This window comes from Microcebus murinus, chromosome 9, assembly GCF_040939455.1.
Source record: "Microcebus murinus isolate Inina chromosome 9, M.murinus_Inina_mat1.0, whole genome shotgun sequence".
Classification (NCBI taxonomy): Eukaryota; Metazoa; Chordata; class Mammalia; order Primates; family Cheirogaleidae; genus Microcebus; species Microcebus murinus.
The window spans coordinates 70527403-70554198 of record NC_134112.1 but is presented as its reverse complement, the minus strand read 5'-3'; the positions used below and the strand labels follow the sequence as shown (position 1 = coordinate 70554198).

The window sequence follows — 26796 nt, the reverse complement described above, 5'->3', positions numbered from 1 at the left end:
TATTTATTGGACAATGGAAAGATGGCCATTTAGTCACCTACAAAAAAAGAAAGCAAAAACAGGAATGGTATGAGAATACATTATAAGTAGTTTATGTTAAACATTAGGAATATTGAGGGAATCTGTGTAATTGAAAAAGTGAAATAGTAAGGTAGATGTGGAATCTCTTCAGGTGATCAGTTTTTAAGAATGGATTGGTCAAGGAGAGAAAGACTTTGTCTCCAGTTTTTCAACTGGTCTCAGAGAACAGAAGGAGGTTGAGCCTAATGATCTTAAAGACCCATCAGGTTGCTATTTCCTTTTTATCTTTTCAGGTTTGGAAGAATAGGTGAGAATTTGACAATAGATCTAAAAAGACAATTGAAAGGTGAGTCTTGGAAATAGAGGTGGAGTTTTAATAAGGATTCTCATGCCCCAGTATGTTCATTCCTAAGAGTTACCATGGAAGCACACTTGCAAATCATCTCTCTACTTGAGACATTCTTCCTCAGTTTGCCTACTATCACAGATTGTGGCTCATTTTCTAGCTTCCTCCACTGGGTTAGAGACTCCTTCTATTCCCTCCCCTCATTCCTTTCTTTATTTCTTATTTGCACAAACATGTTTCCAATGTTCAGTTTCCTTAGATGTATTTCCACTCAAATAAGAATGTGAGCTAAGAATTTCTATCTGTCCGATCGGGTATTTGGTGGTATCATTTTCTCCCTTTGCCAGTACTCATCATATCTAGCATCTTTCCCTACTCTCCTCAAATCTAAACTGGTATCTACTACATTGACAATCTGTCTATAGGCAGGTAATGATCTGTGCTAGTGTCTGCAGAGAATTCCTCAGCAGCCAAGATGTTGACACCTCTGCTCCCTTTGATCCTGTGCAGATTCAAGTGGCTTTGAACCTGCTAAACCACATAAGGTCTGCAAAAGAAGTTTTGTCAGCAGCATTTTTACTTCCTGACTTTAAATTCTGGTAAAATTCTAAGCCTCTCTTTAATTAATGTTAGGTTAAGGGGCAACTGATCCTTTAGTTATACTCTCAAATGTTTCTGTCTATTTAGACAATCACATTCTCTCTTCTATAGCCTATGATTGTCCTTCACAATTGCAAGGAAATTTTTGCATGATTGATAATTTGCTCTTTCCATCAGAATTGTATCTACCCTTAAAGATTTTCCCATAAATGTATTCAACTTTCCTTATTCTCATTGCTCTCAAGTTTGAAATCATCTATTTTTTAATTGCCAACAACCATTTTTCTTGTTATCTTTTTGCTTACTTTTTTTAGTGTTTAAAAAACTCTGAGCATATCCACTTTTAGAGTAGAAACAAGCCAGTGGGTAAGTCTGTCCAGTAACAAGACTGATAAGACCATTTCTTGGAGAAGGCAGAGAATATATAATTTTACCTTGGCCAGAAACTTCATTAATGTCTGTGTAAATGTGGTTAAGATGAAGGTGTGCAAGTAGAGGCATGTACTGGTGCTATACTAAGTTCTTAGGATGCCAACATGCATAGGATTTGGTACCTGCCAATGAGCAGTTTGAGTATTTCAACAATTAATTGAGGAGACAAGCGTAATAATACTAATGTATATATGGATTCTCTGTGAGTCTGGGAAGGGTTCAAAGAGATGGAGGTTGAAGTATATCATGAAAACTAATTAGTTATTCTCTAGGCAGGCAAAGGCATTGGACCAAATGTTCCAGTGGGCCCAAAGACTAACACACGCAGAGTTGTGAGAAGCATGACATGTTTAGGTGCCTGTGATTAGAGCTTGGGACCATTGTGATAACATAAAGTAGGACTGGAGAGTAAGGTGGAGGCAGACCATGCTAGCAGAGCTATAGTTTTAAGGGTAGTAGGATTTTAACAGAGTAGTAGCTTGATCCGATCATGTTTTAGCAAGATCTTTCTGGCTCTGGCCATTCAGAAGACAGATTGGAGGGTGAAAGACTGGAGTCATTAGTTTTAGATTTTTGTTTATGGAGTGCTTCTGTATCTGCTTTAAAAGAGCAAAGATGAGTGTGTGTGGTAACTCTGGGCAAAGTAGCTGTACCATTGGCAAAAACCGAGGTGGTGAAAATGTAAAAGAACCTATTTCATGAGAAAAATCAAAGGTGGTGTACAATGACAGTTTTCACAGTATAAATAATCACTTAAACTGAACATGGATTAGCAAACCAGTGGACCAAGCAAATGTTTGCAAGTGATTCAGTGATTTCTTTGTGGTTGCTTGGTTTAGCGCTGATAGAACACATTGTGAAAAAAGGAAGTCAGAAGTTCAGCATTTTTAGCCTGCTACTAACATGCCATGTGACTTTGAATAAGTGTGTGTGTGTGTGTGTGTGTGTGTGTGTGTATTTCCCAATGACTTTGTGTTGAATCTAATATCTAGTGTAAGGAGTGGAAGGCAGGGGCTGGAGCTGAGACTAAGGGTAAATAAAGTTGAGGGGTCTGGTGGTGCTTAAAGTCTAGGTCTCTTGTACCTGAAGAGCAGCTCTGAATTTACTCCTGGGAAATCAAACCTGAATTTGATATAGGAGCTCTAAGATTGGAAATCTTGCTCACTATACAAAAGGAAGACCTCTTTCCTCCCTTTGAGGCTCTTGTCCTCACATTTCAGACATATTTTCAGAGCATAGAAGGTAACAAAGGGCCACTTTCTCACATATCTGGCCTTGTTTTCCTCCATATACTGTCCTATTAAAATGGCATCAGGGAACTCTGCCTTAGGGCAGAACTTTCAAAGCAAAATGAAATAGAGAATAAAGCAACTCTTTGTATAATTTGGAAAGTAGCTGTTGATCTGCTTTTTCGTCATAGAACATCGCTACCGTTCCATATTTTCTCAAAATGTATTGTCAATTCATTGGCATTTCCATTTGTTTCCACATGATACACTGATGCATTGAGCCGTCTCTAAATTCATTTGGATTCAGGACCACTGGACATATCCAGTGAGATGCATGTTTGTCTAAAGATGAAACAAACAACAACAACAAAAAATAGCAAGCAAAGATATTCCAGAATACCCTAGGAGAAGGAAATAATTATAAAATAAGTGGAAAAGCTAAAATATCAAGTGCTCTACTGGGGGATAAAAGGGAAACTCTGAATGCTAACTACTCTTTCTTGAGTAGCTGTCATCTTAGAAGAGTTGTAGTGAGTATGAAAATCAGATGCATTTCATGGAATAGTCTCTGCTCTTTCTAACAGGTAATATTAGGGAACATTGATTGGGCTTTCACATGTACTAAAGGCTTTGCATGTATGAACTCATTTGAATCTTACAATAACCTCAAGGCAGCGCTGCTATCTGCATTGTTCAGAAAAGTGATGTTTCTGGAGGATGAGTAACTTTCCCAAGATGGCCAGTGAGTAAATGATAAGAAAAGGACTTGGATTTAGGCCCATATGGTGCTTAGATATGATAAATTATGCAATCTTTTCTGAGATGCTTTTAAATTTAAACTTTATCTTTGTTGTTCTTTTTCATTTATTTTGAACAAGATCCTGTCTTTATAATAGAGAAGAGGAAACAGTTCAAAGGGGAAGGGTTGGGGAAATCAGAAACCATAGTCATGTCAAAAATGGTTCCTAGGCCTACACTTGGATAATGAGGCCTTTGACTGTATTAGATTTGCAAAAATAGCAGACGCAGAGGTAACAAGGGACCAGAATAGATGACTCTATTTCATAAAAGAAAGGGGCAAAGTGAAGAGACTCATTAATGTTGAAGCAGTAGATGGATAACCAGTGACAAATATCAAGTAGATTTGCTTCAGTTTGGTCAGAGAAAGGTCATTGATTATTTTTGGTTAAACTGGTTCACAGAGGCCAGGTCTCCACTAAAAAAGGGAATTAATTGCTTCCATTTCCCACTAATTGCCTCAACATTTCCCTTTGCTTTGTCATTGGAGATTTGGTCAGAGAGGCGAAAAGTCAAAAGTCAGAGTTTGATGGAATCTACATAAAAAGGGAATCTGAGGAGACCAAATTATGGCATTTGGTGTAATAATGATAATGATATTTAGCATTTTTCCCTGGGAGTACTGTGGATTTTTAGAGCCCTTTTCAATCTTTAATCAGACCATAGGGCACATTTAAAAGAGTTCACTGTTTTTATTTCCATCTAGAGGATAAGGCATCACAGAGAGGTGAACTGACCCAGGGCAAGTCTCCTGAGATGTTCATCCTGTATTTTAGATTACACCCTCTGATGCTGAGTTTTAGCTGGAAGCCTGGGCTCTTCCCAGATGTTCTATTCATTCACTCTCCTTCAGAGTCTTTAGAGTTTGTACGCATTTGAGATTACTACCTCTATCAGTGACTTAAAAATCAATATGAATTCATTTTGATGTCACAAGAATTTCTTACTTCTTAGGCCATTAATTGATGCTTGAACCATCTTCAATTAATAAGGCACTCATCGTTTGTTTGCTGAATTAACCAGCCTTTTAAATCTTATAGCTTTAAGTCCTTTGGAATATGTGAATTTTATCTTCCAGACATTTTGTTTTATTGTTTTGAAATCCAAAGTGATAATGCAAAAAGTGGAAATAAGATAGGCTTCTGGATAGGATAGGTGAGTATTGAATCACTTTGGCTCTTATAACTTGTAATGCCTTCAGAGGCCCTGACAAATGTTTCTCTGTAGGAAGTCATGAACCTACAGTATCAACCCCTCTTCTTTGCTAGAAGAACCAGAAATACAAGTTATTGCTATTTAAATATTTATTACATAATGGACTCGTAGAAACTTGGCATATTAGAATAAATAGATTTTAAAGCAAGATCGTTAGATTTTAGAACCAACTCTGCCATAATCACCTGTTTGATCCCAGACTGGTCATGTAATTTGATTGAAACTCAGTTTCTTTATCTGGACACTGATCTAATTCATAGACTTTTCATGGTTATTATATGAAAAAGGAAGGGTAAAACACTTAGCTCAATGCCTATATAGAATAAGGATTTAGCTACTTTAGCCTTTATGCTTATTACCACTGGTTTTATAAATTATAAAGATACTGAATGATAAAATTATTAATTGGAGCAAGACTTAAAACAAACATAAAACACTGGAACAAAGGAAGTCCAGTGCTTTATAAAAATACATTATTTGAACAAGATGCTCCCACGGTCATGGTGAGCTTCAACTGGACCATTTTCTCTAGTTGAATGCCTCTCCACAGCAAGTCTTCCTGCCCTATCCTTTTGAAAGTTCTTTATTCACATTCAGTCATTTAGTAATCAGAATAACTCTGGGAATTGAGTTGTATAATTCCATCTATTGTACAGATAAGGCTGCTTATATAATGGGAGGAAAATATGTGGCTCAAAGACATATAGCTTGTCAGTGGGGAGCCCAGGTTTGAAATTAGGTGTAATAATTCCGAAACTTGCGATCTTAACTGCTACTCTAACAATGCTTTTTAAAGATTAGACTCCTTTTCAAGGTTGTCATTTGTGGAAGGTGGGACATTAAATTGCCCTCATTCCCATTTTTCAATTAAATTAAGGCTGCGGTCCCCAACCTCCAGGCTTTGATCTGGTAACAGTTCGTGGACTGTTAGGAACTGGGCTGCACAGCGGGAGGTGAGCAGCAGACAAACAAGCAAAGCTTTATCTGTATTTGCAGCTACTCCCTATTACTTGCATAACTGCCTGCGCTCCTCCTCCTGTCATATCAGTGGGGCATTAGGTTGTCATAGGACCAGGAACCGTACTGTAAACAGTACATGTGAGGGACCTAGGTTGCACACTCCTTATGAGAATCTTATGTCTAATTATCTGAGGTGGAGCTGAGGTGGTGATGTTGTGCTGGGGAGCAGCTGCAAATACAGATTATCATTAGCAGAGATGTTTGACTGCACAATAATTGTAATGTGCTTGATTCATCCCAAAACCCTACCCCCACCCCTGTCCATAGAAAAATTGTCTTCCAAGAAACCAATCCTTGATGCCAAAAGGATTGGGGACTGCTGAATTAAGAGGAACCTTACAGCTTCTCTTTCTTTTGGGAAAAATAGATATTTACACTGAGAATGGAAAACCATTGTCAGCAATGGCATTGATGTCACCAAACCTTCCACTGGGTTATTGCTAAGTGTCTTTGTTTAATCTACAAAAGTATGCTGAGCCCATTTTTGTCAGGACACATGTCTGAGTCCCCTAAGAGGTACATGTCAGGAGCTGGGCATGTGGGTGCCTCCATGGCGCTTCTCTTTTGGCCACCCCTCCCTCTGCTTCCTTTCATGGCCCTTAGGCAGGACCCGTGAGCCTTCTCTCCCTAGTGCTGAAGCTGAAGCTGAGGATCAACTCTGAGGGGAGCCCTAATTGTCAAACTAGTTGCTTGCAACTTTTCTGACTTGTTTCTCTTAAACAATGTGACTTAATAAAACTCCCTTCAAATATATAAACAGGGCACACCTACTAAAACAGGAAGAGCTAAAACTGTGTGTACATGGGAAACCTGGTTTGACTGTTTTGATTAACTTGACTGCTCAAGTCAGTCAAAAAGTAATCACCAGTTAAGCAAACCATTTTGACAGATTTTTGGCCCAATGACTGCTTATTTGACTGGCTTGCCTGTCAGGTTGAAGTGGTCAGATTGACTGGAGACAATGTAACTGGAAAATCTAACTTGGGAGAACGTGGGTGTCTGTATACCAGAATCTACTTTAAATAACTTTATTTGAAATCTGTACCTATTTTCCTGGGACCAGTGAGAGAAGTTTGAAAATGACACATTGAAGCATTTGACTTTCTAGAGTGAGATGTCTTTCCTCTTGCTAGAGCTGACAATATATTTATAGGCTACAATACAATCAGAGTTTCCCTTATGCACATGTAGAGTTCAATAAGATTGAAATTCTACCCTAACTTGGTCAAGTTCTAATAAGGCATCCCATTCTCTTATTCCTTTGAAGGGTTTATGATAGATGTATGACAACAAATGACTTCTCGGATACTGGATTACCAATTCAGTTATTCGTGACTTTTGGTAAGCAAAGTTGACCTTGCCGTTAACAGTAGTCCTTCTAAGAAGATGAATTTACTAGAGAAAACAAAAACAAAACACCAAACAAAACCTTTTATGAGAAGTAAGAGAATTTGGTTGAAATTATTGTTTGAGCTTCTTTTTAAAAGCAAACTCCTTTGTATATTGATTCTTATGTTCCTGTAGAAAATTTACTTCAATATGAGCTCCCAGGTTTGAACAAGAGAAAAATAACATTGTAGGAATGGAAAGAATGATTTATTCTCACATTATAGTGTTGTGTTTTATGAGGAGACCATAATGAGGTTATTGTCTGCTGTAAGCACATTTTTATAAAGTCTGTTTTATGTTGGTTGAGTATGCTAATGTATTCCTTTCGAGAATTTGAAATATCATGTTATTGTTTGAAAGACTTACTCATGTGCTGCTTCTTGACTCTCCTAAGATTTTAACTTCTCTTGTGAAATTGTTTTGTAAATGCTTGCGACTTAGGTGCTATCTCATGCACTTTTTAAAAAATAAATTCAATGGTAAGATAACATAGAAGTTAGAGCTAGAGTGTCAGTAATAACTTTAAAAATGACACTTTGCTTTGAATAACTTAACAATCCTCTCTGTGTTAGAGTCACTTTATGTACCATTCTATTTTTTAAAATTAATGTGATTAATAGAGGGAAAGGAAGCTTACTTTAGCTTTGCTTTCCAAGTTTATGTTTTCTAGTCTTTTTATGATTTTTTTAAAGTAATAAATCTCTTTGACCTGAGTAAAAGAGAGAACCAAATCAAACCCACAGTTTAAAGAATGCTATAGGGAGGTCATTGGAGTCTATACCTAAATTTTATATGTTCTTTGCATTATAGAATCATTATTAATAATGTTTCAATGATAATTTTGATGCTTCAAATTTCTTATGCAGTTAGGACTATTTTGTTAGCCTATGCAAATTTATTGTCCACATTTACCTCCCTGGCAGCAACTCATGGGGGTGCCTATTGGATTGTTCCCTCTCCAGCACTAGGTACTCTTGTTAAAAAAAAAAATTTGTCAATTTGGAAGGCAAAAGCTTTGTTTTAATGATTACTTCTGATTAGGAACAGAAACTCATTGATGAGCAGTGAATGTGGATTTGAATTCTTGCTTTGCTTCAGAGCTCCGTAAGCTATCCTCTGGCTCTACTTTCCCATGTGCTGTATAGTGCAGAGAGAACAGGCAGCTCACCTCACTAGCTTTCTGTGAGCACTACTTGAGGCAAGACAGGTAGAGCTCTAAGCAATGTACTTGACACAGAGCCAACTTTCAATAGTCATTAGTAATTTATGCTATTATTATCATTAATATCATTATGGTTATTAATATAATTTTTAACTTTGAAGAGAGTAAGCACACTTGGTTTGATTTTTTTTAACTCTGTGTGCTACTTCAATAACTTGCTTGATCTCTCTGCACCTTAGCAGAACTTCATATTTAGAATGGAAAATTTGAGTTTATGATTGATTTGTCAATAGTTTATCCTTATAGGAATGTTGAGTGGTTGCCTTAAACAAAGAGTTAGTGAGCAATTGAAGGGAAAGATGAAATTGTTGTAAAAGTCAAAGAGAGCAGATCGGGAGCACCTTGTTTCTCAGGTTCAGGAGCTTTCAGAGAGTGATCCGACATGCTAGGCTGAACCACAGCTCTCAGGCTTCCAGCTCTCTTGCTCTCTCACTCTATATACATCTGTTTGGTCTAATGGAGTCTTCTAGTCCATTACCTACTCTTTTTTCTCACCTTTTGGGCTGGCTGTTGCTCCCTTCCCTATCCAGCCTTTACCCTTATTGTGAAGATTAAGTCAGTTCTCATAATTAGAGTCACTTCTAGCCCTGTTGTTCTTCTTTGCCTGGTTGTCCTTGACCAGCACAGCCTATCAGCTCAGCCTACAGGCTGCCGTCATGGAAGACAGTCCCACAACAACATGCAGATTAGTGCTTTTACAAACCACTGGTTTTCAGTCTTAGTTGGGACCTCTACCCCAGCTGGCATCATTCTAGCCTGTTTTCTTCTATCTTATTTGGTGTATTTTGTAGATTTGCTTTCTCTCATACAACCTCATACCTCATCAGCTCTTCCACACTCTGACTAGATGAAGTTGGCTATAACTTTACTGAGAAAATCTAATAAAAAAAGGAAATTTCAACTCCCTTCCTGGAAATCTAAAACATTTTTATCAGAGTCCACTCTCTTTATTCTCTTGTTTCACAGAAAGCGATTCGACCAAAGCTAGGTTCCTTGGATCAGGTCTCACTTATTCCTGTTTTTTCTAGTCATCTATTTTAATCGATCACCCTTTCTTGTTTGTATTTCTGCCTATCCATAATAACATGTTATCCTCTGCATACAAACATGGTGAAATCTCTTCATTTATAAACAGCCCCTGCCCATTAACTCTAGAACTATAATAACTGAAATCCCGAAGTTTTCTCTTTCTGTTTATGGTTAAGCATTCTGAAATATTTAAAGCAGATTAAGAATGTGATCTCTGGAACTAGACTTCCTGGATTCATATACTGGCTCTACTAACTGTGTGTCCTTTGGCATATTACTTATTAATAACTTTTCTTTTCCTTAGCATACTCATCATTTAAATGGGATAACGATAGTTCCTACCTCATGGGATTGTTGCAAAGATTAAGAAACTAACACATATAAAATACTTGGAATAGTTCTTGTCATATATTAATAGTAAGTGCCTAATAAGTGGTAGTAATTATTGTTATTGGCTTTTTCCTCATTCATTAATTTATTTAACATATGTTTATTGAGAACTTACCATTTGCCAAGCACTGCCCACAGCACTGGATGTGCAATAATAAATAAGAGAGACAAATCCCTTGTCCTAAAGCATCTTACAATGTAGTCAGTGAGATAGGTAATAAATAAAAAACAGCAAGTGAGTAGTGTTATGTCCAACACTGAATTTACTCTCTTTCCTTCAAAACTTTTGCTTCCACTTTTATTCCTCATTTTGGTAAATTCCATCTTCTCCACCACTTTCTATTTCATACCAAAGCATTGTATAGGGATCTTCCTTCCCCTTCAGCACATGTATAAATCAGTCGGAAGACCCATATGTATTTTTCTTTAATTCCTCTCTATTGTGGGTAATATTTGGCCTATCTTTCCAATACAAATGTAACTGCCTTAGTTTGGGCAATATTCTCCTTTCCTGGAATATTATCAAAACTTCTATTTGTTCTCCTTTTGTCCAGTATGGTACTTTAATAACTCAGTCACTGTATTATTGCCTGAGAGATAATTCTGAAATATGACCATGTTACTATCCTACTAAAAGACTTAGAAGTGGCTCATCAGGGCTGTAAGAACAAAGCTTAGGGTAGTGCCTGTACTTCTTTATGGGCTGGATTCTGTCTAGTTTTCTATTTTCATTTGTCCTCACTTGTACTTTCTTCAGATCACACTGAGAAAGAAAGAGAGAGAAAATATTTTTACTTTATAACTTCTGCTACTGGGGCATTTTAGTAACATTGAGGGATTGATTAAGGGCACTAGATTTAGGAAACTGACCTTTGTTAGGATTCTTCTCAAGTATAATAACTTCCGCTATGATGGGGAAATCCCATAGTAGCAGCATTTCCAGGCAGGGTGTTTCTTAGAAGCCATCAGCAAAATTCTTAATGCTACAAGAATGACAAAATTGAGGGTTAAAAAGTATATATTAGTTTTCTTTTGCTGCTCTAACCAAATTACCAAAAACATATTGGTTAAACAATACAAATTTTGTGTTAACACAACACAAAACCTTACAGTTCTAGGGGACAGAAGTCTGAAAATGAGTTTCACTGGGCTAAAATCAAAGTGTCTGCCAGGCTTAGTTCTTTTCTGGAGGCTCAGAGGAAGTATCTGTTTCCTTCCCTTTTCCATATTCTAGAGGCTGCCCACATTCTTTGATTCACTGCTCCCCCATCAATGACATCTGCATCTGTAGTCACATCTTCTATCTGATTCTGGCCCTTCTGTCTATCTCTTATAAGGACACTTGAGATTATATTGTGCCTACCCAGATGATCCAGAATAATCGCTCCATCTTAAAATTCTTAATTTAATCACACCTTCAAAGTCACTTGTATAATGTAAAGTTATATATCTGTAGGTTCTTAGGATTAAGATATGGACATAATTGGTGGAAGAGATATTATTTTACCTTCTGCAGAATAATTGCAAATAACTAGAAAAAGTTTTAAAAAGCTAAAACAATAATTTTCAAATATATTTTTGTTTTCTCCTTTTAGTTTTCAATGAAAAGATTTCTTTCTTTCTTTCTTTCTTCCTTTCTTTCGTTGGATTGTCTTCTCAAATTAGCACAGAGAAGAGATTGTTGGATCCTCTTCTCAGAAGTTATAGTAAAATGTTTTCCATATATTTCAAAACTATAATATTATCTAACATTTTTATTTTTCTTTATTTCTCAAAAGTAATTAACAGTATAGAAAGATCTTACAAAAAAATTTTCTATCTTTTCTTATCTATTTTTGCCAATTTTTTATATCCATTCATTCATTTCTTAAATTCATCCCTCAGAGAAAGAAGTTTAAAGATGACTAAATAAAATAGTCATGATACTTATTTAGAATAAGCCAAGGTGAACATAATATTATTTCTGCCTCCCTCTTTCTTCCTTCCCATCTATCCTTCTCTCTTGCAAAATGGAGTTAGAGGTTTTCAGGAAATGAAACATTAAGATAACAGAAAATATGAGCTAAGGAAACTAAAATCTAAAATTTCTCCTGGAGAAGAATGCTGGGACTCTTCAGAATGGTGTAGTTTTATTACATAGATCTAGGGACTAAAATCTAAAGAAAGGAAACATTGATCTAGAGTTAATAGTTTCGGGTAAGAGATTTCAATTATAACATTTTTCTGGACTGTATGAGGATCTCAGATCTTGCAGCTCTTGCAGCATGGATGGTTACACGATAGACTAAACAAAATATAAAACACAACAAAAACAAACTCATGAGTGAATCAAGTCAAGTTCTGCTAAGATTGGGAAAGCAACTCCAAAGGTTTTCCACCAGAAAGTGAGGTTAGTTGATTCATATTTGTATTTCTATTCTGGACACATTCTTTTCCTAATAATGAGGGCTGGAGTTAAATTCTGATTATCTGTATGATAATAAATAGCTTAGAGTTGAAAGAATACCCTATTGCAATCAAAAGGTAAGAAATTTAGTTCACTTGTTGCCTGTGTGATTGTGAACAAGTCTGATAACCTACATGGGCTTCGGTATTTCTTATCTACGAAATGGGGGTAAAAGTCTGGAATGCTCAATTCAACTCGTGAGTTCAGCTGTTATTATTTTGCATTCTGGGGCATTCATCTAGTCCATGAGGTCATCTGATTAGTATTCTTGATAAATTAATGTGCCTTGGTTATATACTTTTTATAGCTATAAAATTTTTAAAATATAAATATATTTCTTTGATTCTAAAGAAACATTTCCTTTTAGTTACAAGAAGGTACAACTGCAACCGCTGCATGACTGAATGCCTTTCCTATAAAGAGGCAATAATATTTGAGGAATTTGGTTGATGTAGATACCATAATAAGAGGTACATTTAAAACAATCCAAAAATAATCATATTTGTTAGTTAAGTAGAGCAATGATGAAATAAATTTTACCGTTTCTCAGAGATATTAGTAATATCTATAAAAATTGAATGATAGAAATGTACTTATGAAACAAAGCCATTTTCTGAGTTTGTCAATCAAAATGAATAATCTTAGAGTCTCATTTTCAATTAGATTATTTTAATATTTAACTACCTAAAATGCCCCAATCATATTCTTTAGAAAATGGTTAGACTAGAATACTACAGTTCTAATGATGACATTTTATTATGATAAAAATGACTTCATTAATTGATGATCATATATCAACCTATAAAATAAGTAGATAAAAGATATTAAAAGTTTTCCAGACTAAGATAGTATAAAATCATTTGAATTTTAGGGATTTTTTTTCAGAAGTAAACCTTTTATTCTTACAAAAATGTGTAAATTTCTTTGTTATAAATTCAACAGCATTAAGTAGCTTGTGAATTTCTTTTTAAGATCTGAATATGTTTGCAATATATTGATATTATCCCATATCCAACCACTGGGATATAATAAAAATGATAAATATAGTGCATTTGTAACATGCCATAAGAGATGGCACACATTATAGTAAGGTTTGTGTTTTTATCCCAGATGTTCCCATTTATGCTTTAGATTTATTTTAGAACATGTAGATTTTTAAAAAATGCATTGATGACTTCCTAGATATTTGAGATATGACCTTTTAAAGAAGTCAGTCTTGTTTCTCCTTTACTCTCTGCATCCTTGAAAGAACATTCACAACTTCATAAAGAAAATAATATCAAAAGGTCACTATACTGAGAATGAAAAATAGTGCGTTTAAGCATTACATGAGAGCTTTGTTTTAACTTGAAAGTAACTGTGAAATTTAAAACATCATCTAAATACAACTGTTGATTTCTGAAGCCAAACATCTTTTGCTTTATAACAGTCTTCTTAATACATATTAATATTTAAGCTCTAATACAATCAGATAAACTTATTAAAAATAGAAATTTAAGGCATTTTACTGACTCTAGCTTGAGTAATTAACTGGAATGTTTCCACATTTACAGGAAACTTGAATTGTAGGGGACCTTAAGCTTCTAACAAGCATAAAACTGTAATATTAAGTTATTTAATTATAGCCATAAATTTCTAAATATGAATATGCTTAATAATATCAAGATATAATATTGTTATACCAGGATAATCCATTGTTATTAAAGGAAGAATATATCTTTCATTTATTCAACTGGTTTGTTGAATTGGAAAGGATAGTTCTTCATCTCATTATTTCTTCAAGAATAGCATAAGGTCAATTTGAATTTGAATTTTTGTCTTTTAAAAAAAATTTTATTTAAGTGGATTTAGGGAGTACAAGTGGATTACTGTTACATGGATGAATTACATAGTGGAGAAGTCTAGACTTTTAATATACCTGTCACCTGGATAGTGTACATTGTACCCAATACGTAATTTTTTATCTTGCAACCCCTTACACTCCCCCTTCTGAAAATAATAAGCAATTAAATATTTACCTAAGTTTTAAAAACTAATCTTGGAGAGCCACTTGAGTTTTCATGATATCTTATATATTATGAAATTAAATAAGATAATATATTCTAAGCATAAAACATAGTTTTTCCCACATGCTGTTCACTCAGTAAACAATAAGGAATAAAAAATGTATTATCCAAAAACCTAGTAGGGCTAGATGTGTTTCAGAATCTCAGTATTTTAGATTTAGAAAAGTAATATGGTACATTATTTATTACTTGACACCCCCCAGGAGCCCAAGGCAGCATCTCATAGGCTAACACGTTAATATATCTGCAGCAAAGCATATGAATATTTACTCTAAATGGAATAAGGAAAGACTATGGACAAGCTTACTTCATCTTATGTATGCTTTTGCCACCTAATGTGATTGTTCCAAATTAAAGAAAAAACAAACCTCTGATTTTCAGAGCTTTTTGGATTTTGGAATTGCAGATAAGGGGTTGAGGATAGGTAATAGGAAAGTTGAAATTGAGTTGGACTAGGAAAATATGGTTATATATATATGAAAGCATTGAATATGTAATTTTGGAAATAGGGCACAGTAATAATTACTTAATTAAAGATTACTTACCTGATAGTATAATATGCACAAACTTTAAATAAGCATTTTTAAAAATGTGCAAAAAATTTAATGTCACCAGGTGGAGAATAGAGTTTAATCTTAGGATAGAGTTTCCTACATGTACTTAGGAGTTGGGAGGCCACCATGTTCAGTCTCAGCCCTCTCATCTGATTAGGTTCATCCTTCAATGTTCATATCATCAGTCATCACCCAGATATAGATGTCATATAAATTATGTTCACAGCCTGTACCTTACTTCTGAGTTCCAGACATGTATATCTAGCTACCTACTTCATATCACCTCCTGGAGACCCTCAAGATGTCAAAAACTTAATGTGTTCAAAATCAAATCAATGATTCCCTGTGCTCCCCCACACCCCTGTCTTTACAGTATAGGAAGTCACTATCCATTCGGTTACTTAAGCCAGGAGCTCAGGTGTCATCCCTTAACTTATTTCTAAACATCTCTTCAATCCAGCTACTTGTCTCCCCATGACCACTTCACCCTCATGATGTGGCCCTAGCTCAATCCTTTTTTCTTTCTTGTACTCCCTCACTTACCCTTTGAAATTCATCTGACTGAACTTCTACTGCTTTGTCCCTTATGATAGGAAAATAAGGCAGCTTTATAAACCTAAAAGATTTCATGATCGGGTCCTACTTGCCTGTGCAGCCTCAGACCAGGCCATACTTACTTTGCTCTAGCCTATTGTTTCCTTTCAGTGCATTTTTCTCACCTTGCTTCCTTTCACCACAGGGTCTTTGCACATACTGCTCCGTCTCCCTGAAATGCTTTTTCCTGTACTCTTGTAGTTACTTTCAGTTCATCCTCCAGATCTAGCCCTGTCAACCCTTCCTCAGGAAAGTCTTCCCTGCCCTCTGTCTAGATAATATCCTTTTCCCACATGCTCATAGTCATGAGTATCTCTCCTTCCTATCACTTATAGCACTTGAAATTTTATAGTATTTGTGTAATTGTTTGATTAAAACCTGTCCATAAACTAGCTACATGAGAAGAGGGACCATGTTTGACTTTGCACACCATTGTTGCCCATCCAGTGCCTGTTGTATACAGGCACTTACGTATTTGTTAAGTGAATCAATCAGTGAAATTAGTAGCAAAAACTGACTTTCACTTGAATAACTTGTTCCGATTTTATCTAGGTCTTTCGGCTTGATTTTATGACACCTTTTACTTTCATTGGGTTTGTCACATTGTGTTATAATTATGTGTTTAAATATTTATCTCCCCTAATAGACTGTGAAGTCTTTGAAGATTGGGTTATATCTGTTTTGTCATCATTATGTCCCCAGAGCCTATTATGGTAGCATAAAATTTGATGTGTAGTAGGCACTCAAAAATATTTGCAGAATTAATGAATGCTAAACTTGTGAATGCAATGTCAAATATAATTTAAAGTATCATGGCTTACATTGTCTGAATGTTTCATGTGAACTTATTTTGGTTATTGATGATGTGACCAATTGACTTTAGTGTGTGCATGGATGTTGTATTGCTTTGAAGCCAAAACAAAGTGGTCAGTCTATTATGTGAATCTAGATTAATGTTTATGTCTCAAAAATTTTTGAGTACACATACTCTTAAAAAAGAGATGAGATAATACCACAGTTATCGCTGGTATTTGTTTTATTTCTTTTAAAATCATAAAATGGTAATTTTACTGAAAAACTAATATAAACAAATCAACGTGTTTAGAAGGAGCTAGATGGATTTGTAAGGGAAGCTTAAAACTTTATAGTCTTAAATACAAGTGGTCATCAAGTATGAGAATTTTACTGCTCGAACACCATTGAATTAGCAAACTCTGCTTAATAATATTCATGTCTTTTTGAAGTCTTTTAAGTGTGGATCTTTCCTCAAAGACACACCACTGGAATTATCCAAATTCAAATGATTGGGACTAAAGGAATATGTTACAATCACATTTTATATTATTATCCATTAAATAGCTTTGGATTATATAATACTCAACTGAAATATGCTGACAGTTATTCAGAAACCTAAGTAAAACTTTTGATGAACTGGGCCCTACTTTAGTTCGGTAGTTATATCTCAATCAGACAAGCTCAACTGTATAATTTTAGTTTTAGTCAAGATGAGATTTATGGGCATAGCATATCCACAGACTGCTGTGAGGAAAGTAAGATTTGAAGAAATGAGTTATTAATCTTTACTGCAGAACATTAACAAATGTCATGTGGCTTTTATGAGTTGGTACCTAGGAGGTAGTACATTCATAAGCCCCCCAAAATAGATTTCCCTTTATATACCTCTGATACAGGAATATAATTAATAGTTACCTATTATTCACTTGTGAAGTTCAAACTTTTACTTCATTTATTAAATTCAAGCTTAGTATAAAATTAACAAAATTAAATAAGGGTTGTCATATTATAGTGAATGGGATTGTCTGTCTTGCTTTTTAATATGTGTGTGTGCAGGCATGCATGCGTGTGTTTACTTGGTGATGCTGTGTTTTTATTTACTATCATCAAGTAATATATTTAGAATAAATCTATTTCTGGCAGTAGATATTTCTGTTCCTATTCTTGCTGGTGGTCTAAGCAGGCTTAATAGGTAGGTGCCCATGTTTGCCTGGGTAACTTGATTGAGTAGTGAAAATAGTGGTGATGAAAAGTCTTGTTATTGAGATAATTGCTTGTGTAATGTTTGCCATCACATTTTGTTTTTGAGTTTCAAAAGCCCAGTGCCCAGAAGCTGATTCATCTCCTCCCAGGTTCTTTGCCCTCAGTTTAGATAAGTGGTCTCCAGGTGGATGGTGACATATGGGTCACAACCTTGCTTTCTGGAGAGGAATGGCTTTCCCTTGGGACTGGTTTTAACAAAGCACAAACTCTCGTTAAATGTTTGCTGAGTGAATGTTGAAAGAATTGGCTGAGGGCTTTTACCATTATCTTATGCTTTCTCTACAGAAAGATAATATTTTAAAAGAAACTAAAATAAATATAAGCCTACATAAATACCAATTAGGTTTAAAAGCCTTTGTATGATGTAGAGCAATGTTTAAGGAGATAATCTTATAACATACAAGTATACAATCTTACGAAATAGAGAATCATGGGATTGATGATGTCCTTCAAAAATTTTTGGTTCGACTACCCATTTGTTTCTTAAATTTCCTTGTACAATATACTCTACCTGTTGTTATCCACTTGGTAGCATCTGAAATCCACGGAAGAGGTCTAAAGACTACAATGGTCTAAAGACTACAATGCAGCACCCTGGAAAGTAAATTGGGGGAATAAACTCATGTATCTGGGAGCATAATTTGCAAACCACTATGTGAAAACCAGCATATCTCCATGTGGGGAAATAGAGAGTCCTTCTAGCCAGCACTGCTTGGCCAGTCCACATTATTTTCTACCTACTTACCAGGAGATTTTTAAATCCAAATGCAAATAGGTCACTTAACTCAATAACATTTAGTTAATCTTAATTACTCTCTAATTAAATATTTGTTGATTTGTAGAGTTGTACCCTCCCATGACTGAGGAATTTTAAATCAGATACTATACGACTTAAATCATCTTACACTGTTGTTCTGTTATTGTCAGGGAATGATATATGACTTCTTTCTATGGCCATAGGCTACTTTCTTATGGATCTCCATCAGTTCTCCCAGTAATCAGAATTCCTGTATCGATTCTAGTCTAAAATCAGAAATAGAAAAAGGAAAAAAGCCAAAACAACAGATACATATGTTTTGTATATGTGGCATTATTTCCCAGTGGTTATCTTTTCTACAACCAAGAGATAACCTTTTCTCTTCCTGGCCGACAATTCTCTTTAGCTCATTGTACTTGCAGAAGTTTGTATTTTAAAAATACTTTTCTTTACTCATTAAGCACATTGCCCCTGGTTCTCTTATTAATGGATCTAAGCATTATTTTAATAATAGTCTTTAGAGAGGTATCAGGTTCATAGCAAAATTGAGCAGAAGGTACAGAGATTTACCACATACTCCCTGCCTCACACACGCATAGCGTCATATTTGTTACCGTTGATGAACTGACATTGACACCTCATTATCACCCAGAGTCCATAGTTTATGTTGGAGTTCACTCAATGTACATTCTATGGGTTTGGACACATACATAGTGATATGTATCTGTCTTTATAGTATTATACAGAGTACTTTCACTGCCCTGAAAATCCCCTGTGCACCACCTACTCATCCTTCCCTCCCCACAACCCATGGCAAACACTTATCTTTGTATTGTCTCCATAGTTTTGCTTTTCCCAGAATTTCATATAGTTGGAACCAGACAGTATACAGTCTTTTCAGAGTGACTTTTTTCAGTTAATATTAATAATACACATTTAGATTTCTTCCATGCCTTTTTATGGCTTGATAGCTCATTTATTTTTAGTGCTGAATAATCTTCCAATATCTGGATGGACCACAGTTTATTTAGCTATTCACTTACTGAAGAACATCTTGAATGCTTCCAAGTTTTGTCAGTTATGAATAAAGCTGCTATAAACATCTATGTGCAGGTTTTTGGGTGAACTTAAGTTTTCAATTCATTTGGGTAAATACCGAGGAGTACAATTGCCGGATCATATGGTAAGAGTATGTTTGGTTTTTGTAAAAAGCTGCCAAACATCTTCTAAAATGGCAGTAACATTTTGCATTCCCACCAGCAGTGAATGAGTTTCTGTTTTTCCACATCATTGCCAGTGTTTGGTGTTGTCAGTGTTCTAGATTTTAGACATTATAATAATGTGTAGTGATATGTTATTGTTGTTTTAATTTGCATTTTCATGATGACATATGATGTGGGACATCTTTTCATATGCTTATTTGCCAACTATATATTTTCTTTGGTGAGATGTCTGGTAAGGTCTTTGGCCCATTTTTAGTCACGTTGTTTGCTTTTTTTTTTTTTTGAGACAGAGTCTCACTTTGTTGTCCAGGTTAGAGTGAGTGCCGTGGCGTCAGCCTAGCTCACAGCAACCTCAAACTCCTGGGCTCAAGCGATCCTCCTGCCTCAGCCTCCCGAGTAGCTGGAACTACAGGCATGCGCCACCATGCCCGACTAATTTTTTATATATATCAGTTGGCCAATTAATTTCTTTCTATTTATAGTAGAGACGGGGTCTCGCTCTTGCTCAGGCTGGTTTTGAACTCCTGACCTTGAGCAATCCGCCCGCCTCGGCCTCCCAAGAGCTAGGATTACAGGCGTGAGCCACAGCGCCCGGCCTACGTTGTTTGCTTTTATATTGTTGAGTTTTAAGAGGTCTTTATGTATTTTAAACAATAGTTCTATATCAGATATGTCTTTTGCAAATATTTTATCCTAGCCTGTAGCTTGTCTTTTTATTCTCTTGATAGTATCTTTTTCAGAGAAGAAAATTTTAATTTTAATGAGGTCCAGCTCATCAATTCTTTTTATAATTGATTGTGCCTTTGGTGTTATATCAAAAAAGTCATCACTATATCCAAGGTCATCTAGGTTTTGCCTATGTTATCTTCTAGAAGTTTTATAGTTTTGCATTTTATATTTATGTCAGTGATCCATTTTGAGTTAATTTTTGTGAAGAATATAAGGTCTGTGTTTAGATTCATTTTTATTTTTGCATGTGGATGTCTTGTTCCAGCACCAGTTGTTGAAAAGACTGTCTTTTAGCCAATGTATTGCCTTTCCTCCTATTGTCAAATATCAGTTGATTATATTTATGTGAGTCTGTTTATGAATTTTTGATTTTGTTCCATTAGTGTATTTGTCCATTCTTTCGCTAAGACAATAGTGTCTTGATTACTGTAGTTATATAGTAAGTTTGAAGTTGGGTAGTATCAGCCTTCCAACTTTGTTCTTCAAAATTGTGTGAGCTATTTTGAGTCTTGCCTCTCTATATGAACTTTAAAATTAGTTTGTTGATATCAAAAAAAACCCAACTTGCTAGGATCTTCATTGGATTTCATTGAATCTGTCAATCAAATTGGGAAAAACTGACAGCTTGACAATATTGAGTCTTCCTATTCATTAGCATGGACTATGCCTCAATTTATTTCATCCTTTGATTTCTTTCATCAGAGTTTTATAATTTTCTTCATATATAATTTGTTATATTAATACATAGTATTTTATTTTTTTGAATAGCTAGCATAAATGACAATATGTTTTTAATTTGAAACTCCACTTGTTTATTGCTGGTATATAGGAAAACAATTGACTTTTGCATATTAACGTCATATCCTGCAACCTTGCTATAGTTACTTATTAGTTCCCCGAGGTTTTTTTTGCCAATTCTTTTGAATTTTCTACACAGACTATCATGTCATCTGTGAACAATGACAGTTTTATTTCTTCCTTCCCAATATGTACTCTTTTTACTTCCTTTTCTTGTCTTATTGCATTAGATAAAACTTTCAATACCATGTAAAAAAGGAGTGGTTGTGGGAGGGAACATCCTTGCTGTATTCATACTAACTGTAGGCTTTTTATAGATATCATTTATCAAGATTAGGAAAATCCCCTCTATTCCTAGTTTACTAGGGATGTTAAATTTTATTGAATGCTGTTTCTGCATTTATTTATAAGATCATGTGATTTTCTTCTTTAGTCTGTTGATGTGATAGATTACATTATTTGATTTTTAATCGATCAATTTATTTAGTATTGTTTATTGAAATTATTTATTTCTTTTTTGTGTGAGTTTTGGAAGATTGTGTCTTCCAAAGGAAGATTGTGTCTTCCAAGGAATTGGTCCATTTCATCTAGGTTATAAAACTAGTGGGCATAGAATTGTTTATAATATTCATTTATTATCCCTTTAATGTCCATTGGAACTATAATGGATTCCCAAAGCTCCTGCAATCACCATAGTACTTATACACTGTACTCTAAAGATTCATTATTTCATTCCTTCATTGAACACACATGAACACATATTTTTAAGTACCTGCTATCTGTCATTCTCTGGGGTATGTGCAGGAAATGGGGCAGTTTAGCAGCTAGCAAGATAAATACAGTCCTCACCCTTGAAGAGCTTATTTTTTCCTTTACTGTCTAGATTGTGACTAGACTGTATACCATTTGAGGGCAAACGCTGTGGTAATCTCCCTTTTACCCTCCAGTTAGTGCCCATGCATGTTTGAGTCTCCAAAACTATTTCTTGAATAATTGTATAAATGAACAATGGCAACTGATAATTTCATTTACTTCATCCCACAAAATAGTGGGACATTGTGTGAAAGAAATTCAATAGATCATTTTTTGTTTTTACACCCCAGGCAATTTAAAAGTATTTTAAAATTGGTGGCACATGGATAAACTCATGTTTTATAACAAGTCCCATTCTTCTGGAATCAGTCCATAATAGGAAAAGTCAGAGATTTTTCTAAGCTGTAGTGTAATCATTGAATCTTCCCATACTTCACTAAGCATTTAGTCTCTTCTGCTTAGTTTGTAGATGTGTAGATAAGGTCTAAGACAGCACTCACTTTTGCCTGTTAAACCTTTGCAATCCCTTATAAATAACCAATAATTTGGGTAGAATTAGAACTGGTGCCATATTATATTTTATTCTGGCTCTGAATAGAGTGGTCTGAAGAGGAGATGGTAATCTTGCTTTGAGAAAGGAAAAGCATTTGTGGGTTCATTTCCGTGACTACAATTTGTAACTATCTTCCAAATTCTTTTCTGTTTCATATTGATCTTTTCCATTTGAGATTTCCTTTACTTTGCCCTCTGTGTAAGGCCATCTCTCTCTCACACCTGACTTAAAATCACTTCCTCTTCCAATGTGTTTTTAAAAATCACTGTTTTTTGTAGAAATTTAAATTCATTGCACACATTACTGAGCTTTTCTTTTATACTGCAATTATTTCAATCATTTACTCAGGAGCCAAGGCAGGCTCTATATTCCAGTTCTATCACTTACTAGCTAAATGATATTAATAATAGACATGCCATTTAAACTCTCCAAATCTCAGTGGCTTCATCTATGTGGTACAATGAGGATACTAATAATACCTATCTCCTAAGGTTATAACAAGATCCGAATAAAATAATGTATGTAAATTGCTTAGCACAGAGCTTGGTACCTGTTGCTTATCATTATTAGCATTATTGTTATTGTTGCTATAGTTGATATTAATACTGCCCAATAGATTGTAAGTGCCTAAAACCCTAGGATCTCATGTATGACCTCTTTTCCACTCTTGATGTAACACAAGAGTAAATGCTCCAATAAAGGCTTTTAGAGTCAATAGATGAAAAGTAGAAAATGAATTAGTTAATGCATGTTGTAAATTCTGATTCAACATACTTTTCTTAGAACAAGAGATATTTTCCATCTGTAGGCATACGATGTCCTTTAGCATTCAGTTACATCCTGTGAAAGATGTTCAGATTTGTGAAATTGAAAATGTTCTTTATAATGTATATTTTGTAAATGTGTACAGATTAAGAAGGATTAACTTAAAACAGTAGGATAATCTAAATAGCTACCCTAAAAAAATTACCACTGGCATTTTAATGAAATGTTATTTTACAACTTTAAAGCTCATAGCAATATAATTAGTAATATGTGTAATCTTTATTACCAATCTTAATCTTTTTTATATGACTGAAAAATTATTTTATGGTAGTACAATTAAAATAATGCTAAAAATGTCAGCATAACAGAATTAAACTAAAGTAACTACCACAATATTGTGCCCCAAACCAGCTAATTTAAATGCAAAACACTTTGTAAATGCTATTTATCTAGGCTAATGCATGTTAAGGGATTTAAGGAGTAGTTTGTGTAACTGAAATAAAAGGAAAACTAAGCACTGTACAGCAATCTTTACTATTGTTTAACATTAGGGAAATATTAAATAGGTTTATATACAGGCCACTTGAGGAAAATGTATTAGAAGCCACATCTCTGCATAGTAAATATAAAGACACTGGCAGGCAATATTACGTTCTTAGGCTTTTAAAGGGAAGTCTTGAAATGCTTAAAATTGTCCTTACACAAATGGTATATGGTATAACATTAACTATCATAATTGAAGATGCACAGAATTTTAAAAGCATATTTTGAAAAAGGGATTTCAGACTGGGCAGTTATTACTTAGTTGGCACATGACAATAATTTTCTTTTTATTTTTGAGTGCTTCTTTCAGTCAATTCATAACAATGACTTTACCAATTTATTGTCATTATAAGGTGAAAATATAGAAGGGTTTAAGGATAAAATTTATAAAAGATAAAACTAGGCACAGTATAGAAAATTTGGAAAATATAGAAAAGTAGAAAAAAAATCACCTAGATTTTCACACCCAATAGGATATCACTTTAATATTTAGTGCATTATTACTATTTTCTGTTCCCTCATATGTGGTTTTTTATTTTTCTTAATAAAATTTTTTTATGGACACTGATCCCAGTCCCTCACCCTGCCACCATCTGATCTTATAATTACCACAGTCATATTAATAATAATAAATAATATTGTCAATATAAAAAATTAAAAAATAAAAATGCTTTGATTATATTCCATAGAATATTTATGTGTAAAGAAATCCAAGGAAATATATTATAAAAATTATTTATAAGAATTAATTAGCTGTATTATTAATGTTGCTGTGTTATTTTAGTCTTTTCTTTTATAGACCCTCAAAAAGTACTGCTGCTTATATATATTTATTCCTAATTTTCAGGGCTATTCATTTAAAAACATGGTTAACATTTACAATATTTTGGTAAAATTTAAATTACTTCTTAGAAACCATAATCAATTAAAACTATATGCAACTTATGACAGAAGCACAGATAGTAGATTTGAGAGAAACTAGCGGTTATAGTTTATTGTCATAATTCAGTAGTCGAATGAAATCGATGATTTAACAGATGATGCTTCACATTGCATTTGTTGGGTTTCAATTTTGTAGGTCCCAGCCCACCGGGAAAGTCTTTCAAGGCCTCAGCTACAGAAGGCCCAGAGACAGCAAGTAAATTCTTTCATGACGCTTGATCACCAGATCATCAGCCAGACTCTTAAACGGTCACAGCCTGCAAGCAGTGCACTCCTGGTACAGCATGGACACACAACTCCAGACAGTGATGCTGGCCCCACAGGAAACCCAATCACCAAGTTACTAACTCTTGGGAAAGAAGATGACAATGCAGAATGGCATGTATGTCTAATGGCTGGTTATGAAAATATATCATCCATTTTTGAAAAAAACACTGTTAAATTGAAGTCAACAGTTTTACAGTAAACATTCTACTTGCAAATTCATTTAACAAAAGGAATGTGTTTTTAAAAATTAATTATCATTTAACCATATAAAATTATTATGCATAATAAATTATAACAATTCATTTTTAATACTCATTTCTATTATGTATCAATGTGAGTCAAAGTAGGCACTAACAGTAATATGTGTTTAGAAGATTTAGCTCTAATTGTAAAGATTTTCTGATAACTTTAGTTGAAATATGTATCAATAATTGTATCATCTGAAATATGCACTAAAACAAAACAGGCAGGAGTTGTTTAAACAGCAGTAAATTCCTGCTGTAAAAATGTTTATTAGAATAAGACTAATAATCTTATTGTAGTACTTAATATTTTATGGAATTGTATCCAAATTTTTTTTCACTTTTGATTTCCTATACATTCATTTCTATTTTCAACAAATATTTGCCTACACTTTACTGAATGACAGGAATTTAGAGATGCTGAGGATACAAAATAAATAAGAGTGTCTAGATTCATGTAGTTTAAATTGATTTTGACTTGCTGTGTGAATCTTCAAAAAAAATTGAAAAATGAATAGAACTAGAAAACAACTGGAACTGATAAAAAGACTTCCTATAATATCTCAATTTAGAAAAACTACATTAATAACAGGGCTTTCTTTTCTTTTCTTTTTCATTTTTTTCCGATTAGATTTGTTAGAGCCATGGTCCTAGGATCTCCCAGGTTTAATCTCCTAATCTATGTTCTTGGTGATTATTGCTGATTTCAGGTGGATACTTTCAGCTATTAAATCTACAGTTTCCGGGCATGAAAGAGTAATGCTTAGAATCTCATTATTTGAATTTCAAATGAAGGAAGATTTTATTTTTTTTAACAAATTTTATGCTAATCTGGAAAAGAGAAAAAGATAAGAATCTGGTATATTGTTAATGAAATATAAAACAACCACAAAATATGACTTGTTGAAATCCAAAACTGAATGTAAATCTCTACACATATATTTACTTAAACTTTTCAATAGTGGATATATTAAAATTTTTCCCAGAAAAATTGTGGAACCAGGCTCTCTATTCACTCTATGAAGATTGTAAAAATATATGTAGGTTGAAAATCATCTGTACAGTAAATATTAGAACTACACACAATACAATTTATCTTACAGCCACCTCTGTCAAAGTTCATTTCCTTATGTGGAAGATTGATTTCTAAAGAAAAAAAAAAAAAAGAAAACAAATCCCAAAGGATATGAGTGCGCCAGTCAATTCTAGGTCAAACCTAGAAAATAATCATATTACATATCTTATGAAATATGTTTCCTAAAAAGTGAGAATGGGTAAGCAACATTTGTCAGACTTCTGGGTTTTTCATAGGACATTTTTTATTCCTTAGGCACACCCCTTATCTTTGCTTTTATACTAACTTTGTATACATAAAGGAAATTTGCATATTCTTAGTGGTCCTTTAGGTGGTCTCAGTCAAAGAGTGCTATGGCTGGGAAAGATTGGAAGTCCCAAGAGGTGCAGTGGCCTGGGGACAATGTGAACAATGGCCATAAAAAAATTTTTAAAATTTTTTAAATCACTGCACTTTAAGCTATGCATGTATACAAAAGTCTCTTCCAACCATACTTGATGTCCATTTATTCATAGTTTTATTCAGTCTGTAATAGTTTTAATCAGAGTGTGGTCTCTTTGAATTTGACTTATCATGTATACATTTTCATGTACTACCATCATTCACAGACTTGGTATCTTTAATAGCTAGTATGTATCTTATGCTGTTGCAATTTCCTAATATTTTTTGATTGGTGCCAG

At 34.3% G+C, this 26796-nt stretch overlaps 1 protein-coding gene across 2 annotated transcripts in view; it reads left to right on the top strand.

The window, feature by feature from the left end:
* TFEC (transcription factor EC) overlaps positions 1 to 26796 on the top strand; it is a 72532-nt gene that overhangs the window by 2324 nt on the left and 43412 nt on the right. Inside the window, exons 2-3 of one of the 2 annotated variants that reach the window (XM_020289758.2) lie at positions 315 to 367; positions 24669 to 24914. In XM_020289758.2, coding sequence (XP_020145347.2) covers positions 24741 to 24914 — 174 coding nt within the window. In that variant the 5' untranslated portion in view covers positions 315 to 367; positions 24669 to 24740. The remainder of the gene's footprint in view (positions 1 to 314; positions 368 to 24668; positions 24915 to 26796) is intronic. The other variant, XM_020289759.2, reaches the window with a different exon arrangement.